Below are 6,782 nucleotides of genomic sequence, written 5' to 3' on the forward strand. Positions count from 1 at the left end.
CAGTGTCCATGGTGAAGAGGGGTCTGTACCAGGGTCTTCCCAGCTCTTCCAGCCAGGTTCTTCAAAGAGACCTAGAATTCCCTGGGAGCAATACTTTTCTGAGCTCAGGCTCAGCCCATCCCCCATAGTTCGACCAATCCTTGGTGACCATTCACCTACATTGCCCAGCACCTGGCCATGCCCCCATCAGTCAAGACTCTCTTTCCCTTTAGGGGCTCAAGAGGCCTTCATTTAGATTTAGCAGGAATTCTGTGAGTTATATTGTATTTGTGTCTGCTAATAATGATTATAATTATTATTATGATTATTATGAAATATAGTGTAAATATTTTCTTGGGAGGTGCTTTTAGGTAGTCTGTACGGAGCCCCGCTATTTCTATCAGCAGCCCAGCATGTTGCACACGGAATAATGGGTGCAACATATAACATGTTACAAATGGTGAACTTTAATCTATTAGTGACATTGGATACATTTGGAGCTTCAGGTGATTTCCATTGACTAATTAGTGTGAGTCTAGCAGCAAATACCACGTGGGCCATTTTTGTTCTATGGTGCATGGGATACATTTCTAAGCCCAAGCTCAGAATCACCATGACTGGGGTGAGTTGTAATATATTTCCTGGGAGTGATGAAAGGAATACAGAAATTAATTTCCAAAAACAAAACATTTTTGTATATTATATTTTTTAATATGGAATAAATTACCAACCTGATTATTACATCTCCAACACATTGAGGAATTAGATGGAATCATTTTTGACAATCTATAAGGGGTTAGATTTTCTAAGAGATACCCAATAAGCTATGCAAGCCGAAGTCTTATTATTAATGCTAATATCTTTACACCATTGCTATAAAGAAAAAGATTGGGTAAATCTTCCCATGTTTGCATCAATATAATTTTTCTAATAGTTTGGCAACAGGTTATTATATTTTTTAAAAAAAGGATATACCTTTCATTTTTGTTTTGTTGGTCGTTGTTAAAAATTAACAAATCTAATCAGGAATCTCAATTTTCTTTTTTGGGTTAGCAAGATCCATTCCTGTACTAAAAGGTCTGAAATAAAGTATTCATAAGCTGTTAATCCTAGTACACACGGGCCGAATGTCGGTTGGCGTCGGCTGGTTCAGTAGAAACCAGCTGACATTTGGTCCGTGTATACTGCAGTCAAGCCAACAGAAGCAGGCCATTTGACATGACCAAAAAAGATCTGCTGATTGGCTCCCAATCAGTGCTCTCAGCCAATGTCTGACAGCACTGACCAGAGTGTTCTGGCGGGGGGCCAGCCCCCCTGTCAGAACATGATAGCACAGAAGAGAAGATCGCTGTACTAACATCCTGAGCTGTCAGGTTTTTTTTTTTTCATTCAGCCCTGCTGGGTTAATCAAAAAAAAAAAAAAAACTGCTAGTGTGTACCAGGCTTTAATAGTATATTAATGCTCTCAAGATTATCTAGAAATGTTACTTTGCGTAATGTAGCTTTCCATGCATCTAAAGTAGAAAAAATAGTTTGAAATTTAGGGAAATCTATCTTAGACGATAGTAATGAGGCTATTGCAAGGGCAAAAAGGTAATTTACCTGGTGTTACTTTCTTTTCAAAAGAGGTCCATAACGTATCTTCTGGGAATGAAAATTGAAATTGTATTTGGTCCATCAATGTAGCTATACAGTACAAGTCGTCAGATTTTAATTACGAATCACTGAAAATGTCATAGCTGCAACAGATCGTGTCACAATTTAACACATACAGTATATGTGCCTTATAAAACATCGTACAGGTTGTACTGAAACAGCTTTACAGATAGGAAATTATTTCATCTGATTTTGGTCTGGCACTTCTTTCTGTGTTTTTATAGTTTAAGCTTTATATCCATATTATAATTTTATTTCTTTTTTTAATTGCATTCCATTTTTGTAGTGTTACATGTCAAACAAATTAGGAGAAGGGGCAAACATGAGTGGCACATGCAGCATGCAACTGATTGACATCGCACATTGCATGTACCACTCACTGCTGGTCTCTTTTTCATTTCCTGGACATTGTGTGAGCAGTGTGTTGACTGTGCGTCTGGGTTTTAGGTTTAGTTTCCTTCCAGAACAAAACCCATTATATGCTATCTTTTTATATACAGCCGTGGCCAAAAGTTTTGAGAATGACACAAATATAAATTTTCACAAAGTCTGCTGCCTCAGTTTTTATGATGGCAATTTGCATATACTCCAGAATGTTATGAAGAGTGATCAAATTAATTGCAATTAATTGCAAAGTCCCTCTTTGCCATGAAAATGACCTTAATCCCATAAAAAACATTTCCACTGCATTTGTGAAGAAGGCCTCAGGGCACCCAAGAAAGTCCAGCAAGTTCCAGGACCGTCTCCTACAGTTGATTCAGTTGTGGGATCGGGGCACCACCAGTGCAGAGCTTGCTCAGGAATGGCAGCAGGCAGGTGTGAGTGCATCTGCATGCATAATGAGGCGACAAATTTTGGAGGATGACCTGGTGTCAAGAAATACAGCTAAGAAGCCACTTCTCTCCAGGAAAAGCATCAGGGACAGACTGATATTCTGCAAAAGGTACAGATTGGACTCCTGTGGACTGTGGTAAAGTCATTTTCTCTGATGAATCCCCTTTCTGATTGTTTGGGGCATCCGGAAAAAAAATGTGTCCGGAGAAGAAAAGGTGAGCGCTACAATCAGTCCTGTGTCATGCCAACAGTAAAGCATCATGTGTGGGACTGCTTCTCAGCCAAGGGAGTGGGCTCACTCACAACCATGAATGAAGAATGGTACAAAAACATCCTCCGAGAAGAACAGTTTGGTGACGAACAATTCCTTTTCCAACATGATGGAGCACCTTGCCATAAGGCAAAAGTGATATATAAGTGGCTTGGGGAACAAAACATCAAAAGTTTGGGTCCATGGCCAGGAAACCTTCCAGGCCTTAATCCCATTAAGAACTTGTGGTCAATCCTCAAGAGGCGTGGGAGAACAAAAAAAAAACCACAAATTCTGACAAGCTCCAAGCATTTATTATGCAAGAGTGGGCTGCCATCAGTCAGAATGTGGCCCAGAAGTTGATTGACAGCATTTGTAAAGGTCTTGAAAAAGAAGGGTCAACACTGCAAATTGACGCTTTGCATAAACTTAGTGTAATTGTCAATAAAAGCCTTTGACACTTATGAAATGCTTGTAATTATACTTCAGTATATCATAGTAACTTCTGACAAAAAAATCTAAAAACAATGGAGCAGCATACTTGACATGAAAATAAATATTTGTGTCATTCTCAAAACTTTTGGCCACATCTGTATAATAGCAGCTAAGAAAACCTGGCACCTCTATAAGTGATTGCCCTCCACGACTGTAAGATCTTCCATAGTGCCCTCTGAACATCTTTATTCCTAAAACTGTATAATAAAGGATTGATAAGTGGAGTGACTACAGTATATGCCAGAGAAAATATGTGATCCTTATTATAGAATGACTGTGAAGATGGACGGAGATATGTTAAGATAGCTGTCCCAAAGAACATGCTGACCACGAGGAGATGAGAAGTACATGTGGAGAAAGCCTTTTTCTTTCCGCTGGCACTGGGGATCTTGATTACTGCACGAATAACAAAGGTGTATGAGATAAGAGTTAGAAGAAGGGAGCCCAGTATCACACTGCCACCAAAAAGAAAGACCACTAATTCATTAATATGCGTGTTCTTGCAAGATAGCTTCAAAAGTGGTGGAATCTCACAGAAATAATGTCTAATAAGGTGGTCACGGCAATAGGGTAATGTAGCAGTAAGAGCAGTGTTCACTAATGAAGTTATTAACCCAACAGTCCAGCAGGTAATTGCCATATAGATGCAAAGGGACTTGTTCATGATTACAGTATACAATAGAGGTTGGCATATAGCAACATATCTATCATATGCCATCATACCAAGCAGAATGCATTCTGAGCCCCCTAAAGTTATAAATGTAAACATTTGAACAAAACAGCCTACAAATGAGATTCCTTTGGCTTCCTTTAACACGTTGTTTAAAGTATTTGGAGTGATTGCTGTAGTATACAATAACTCAATTATAGCGAGGTTGACCAAAAAGAAATACATAGGAGTGTGAAGACGGGAATCAAAGCAGACAACAGATATAACCATGGAATTTGCAGCCACAGTCATAATGTAAGCAAGAGAGATTATCATAAACACCCATGGCTGGTATGCTGGTATGGACACTAGGCCTTGGAAGAGAAATCCATCAGCAAGTGTTACATTCTTTTTCAGTGCACTTTCTTTGTACCTTTTTTTTTTATAAAAGAAAGGAAGATATTTATACCTAGTAATCCATAATCCGTGCATATTTCATAAAAATGTACTAATACTGTTGAGATGTCTAACATCTCTGGGAGAATGCTAAAAAAAGCCTTTGAGCGATCCAAATTCATGATATCTATATTAAAATGAGATATACTGAGTGGGAAAATGATTTATAATAAGGTTTAACTCTCTCTAACTATTCTTCTGTTAAATCACACACATCAATAAAAATGCATTCTCCTATGTGTTACGGTGCAACATAACATTACATAAAGTAATGCCATAATATGTGGTCACTCTTCACAGCAAACAATCTGTGTAACAATCCACACATAAAAGTGTTATCCAGATTAATTATTAAGCAAAAATCTGACATAGTGTCAAACACTCTTACCCTGTGTTTTCCCACTCCACATATTTGAGGCCCACTTTCTGTTGTGGACCAAACTTAAAAAAACTAAAATATTTTAGTATTTCAGAGTCCCTTTATATCACCAACAAGGGGTATTAATTCTTTAAGAATCATGCTGGGATGATATCTCATGTTTTTCCCCACATTTTGACTTCATCTTCACTGTCATATTCCAGGCTTGCTGGGGGCACTTCTGGATACCAGGTAAAACAGATCCCATATATTTTTTTCACCTATGTATGGAGATCAGTTTTAAAAGAAAATCAATCACAAGCAAAAGTTACTTCTGGCCTCATCCAACCCACATTACAAGATACAATCAGCAGGACTGTCCAGCTAATGCCGCCACTTCAGCATTTAATGCCAATGACTCCAACCCAGTAGCATCTGCTTAGTAGAAGGTAGGTCCCAAGCTGCATCAAGTACTTCACTGATAGCCAATTCATTGATCATTTTAACTGCTCTGGAAGATACACCTTGTGAGCAAGAATGCAATAGTTCAGAGGTACAGTATGTACTTGTGTTCCCTTTAGACAGTTTGTAAATGGGGTCGGTGGTTGTGCAGTTTAATGAATCTGACATAGGCATATGAGAATCTATCACAGTATATGTATCAGAAATTACTGCAAAGGATCACCATAGAACAGTGACATTGTAATGGGTTGAAATATAGAAATGAACTGCCCACTGATCTCTGCAGTTTATAAACTGGGGGAGCTTACCCGACATACCTTATGCATTGGTTGATCTAAGGTTGTCTTTACCAACTATCCATAAATTCAGGGGGAAAGTGTCCATTAAATAAAATGTGAGTTTTAGGTATTTGACATTGGATTTACTATATTTAAACATAAATGTATTGGTGGAAATACATTTTTTTAATAGGAGTTAAAGAACCCAGCAAGTTTACAACACATATATCAGCCATAGGATCCATACTCATAAATATTAAATTAAAGATTTCCACGCACGTACAGAAACTAGCAAAATATTTTCATTTGATGAAAGCAGTCAGAATTTATATGCCAAGGACATTTAAAATAAAAGCATTTATCCCTTTGCCCCTTTGCCTGACTTGACCTGACCCTACCCACTCTACCACTTCCCAGATATATATTTACCTCAGTCCAACAGCCACGGTTCAGCTGTTTGCTTACCTCTAGCCCCACAAGTTTTCACTGTCCTGTCAACACCTGTACATTAGTGCCCCTTTGACTTCTACGGTGCTGTGTCCCAAGATTGGAGATGATCCTATAGAAGTCCAAGAGGCTGTACTGTGCATGCATGGTAAGGACAGTGAGTATAAACAAACAGTGGAATTTTGGCCATCAGAACAAGGTAAGTATGCATCCGTGGAGGGGGAAGGGGGTGGTTTGTTTAGTTTGGCCAGGCAAAAGGGCTAAAAGGATACGTGCGCTTTGTTTTAAAGTGAACTTTTCCTTTACTTATAATACATTGTTAACCTCATGCTTATCTTATGAATAATTGGTCATGTTATAAGTATCTAGATGAGAAATACATTCATTTTTTACCATTGAAGATGGTATAACCAAAAGAAAGGATACCACTGTTTTTTATCTTACCTACTTTCCAATTCCCAATTCAGAATTGTACTATAAAGTAAGTACCGGTATTTTGATTCCATAGTTCAAAACAGAATCTGTCATGAATTGTAGCTCATGGTATAAATGCATTTTTTGAACACTTAGTATAACTATAAATACGTTTTATACCACTCAGGTAATATGACGTCAAGTCTAGAGGGAACAACAGCTTACACTTTCTTTACTACTTTAACTTTTTCATTTTGTAAAAGTTAAACTAATTCTACTTTCTTGTTTCTACTTGGTTTATACCACTCAGGGAATATGATGCCAGTCTAGAGGGAACAACAGCTTACACTTTCTTTACTACTAATTCTAGTTAAATTTACTGCTTTCTAGTTTCTACTTAACTAAGTAAGATTTTGAATAAGTTTAAAAGTTTTTAAATGAATGTTTTATTTGTTTTGTATGTTATACCTATGCATATATAATTTTGTTTCACAAAAAAACATT

The 6,782-nt window shown here is 37.6% G+C and overlaps 1 protein-coding gene across 1 annotated transcript; it reads right to left on the reverse strand.

Annotated features, from left to right (window-relative positions):
• Positions 1 to 3,323: 3,323 nt before the first annotated feature.
• LOC141132840 (olfactory receptor 5V1-like) lies at positions 3,324 to 4,175 on the reverse strand. The gene has a single exon (XM_073621800.1). The coding sequence runs from the start codon at positions 4,173 to 4,175 to the stop codon at positions 3,324 to 3,326; it is 852 nt and encodes a 283-aa protein (XP_073477901.1).
• Between the last annotated feature and the right edge of the window lie 2,607 nt (positions 4,176 to 6,782).

The sequence above is a fragment of the Aquarana catesbeiana genome, linkage group LG01 (genome assembly GCF_042186555.1).
Source record: "Aquarana catesbeiana isolate 2022-GZ linkage group LG01, ASM4218655v1, whole genome shotgun sequence".
NCBI classification, from domain to species: Eukaryota; Metazoa; Chordata; class Amphibia; order Anura; family Ranidae; genus Aquarana; species Aquarana catesbeiana.

Excerpts from the sequence above, each read along its gene's own strand:
- LOC141132840 (XM_073621800.1), bottom strand. The coding sequence starts at position 4,175 with ATGACTGTGGCTGCAAATTCCATGGTTATATCTGTTGTCTGCTTTGAT.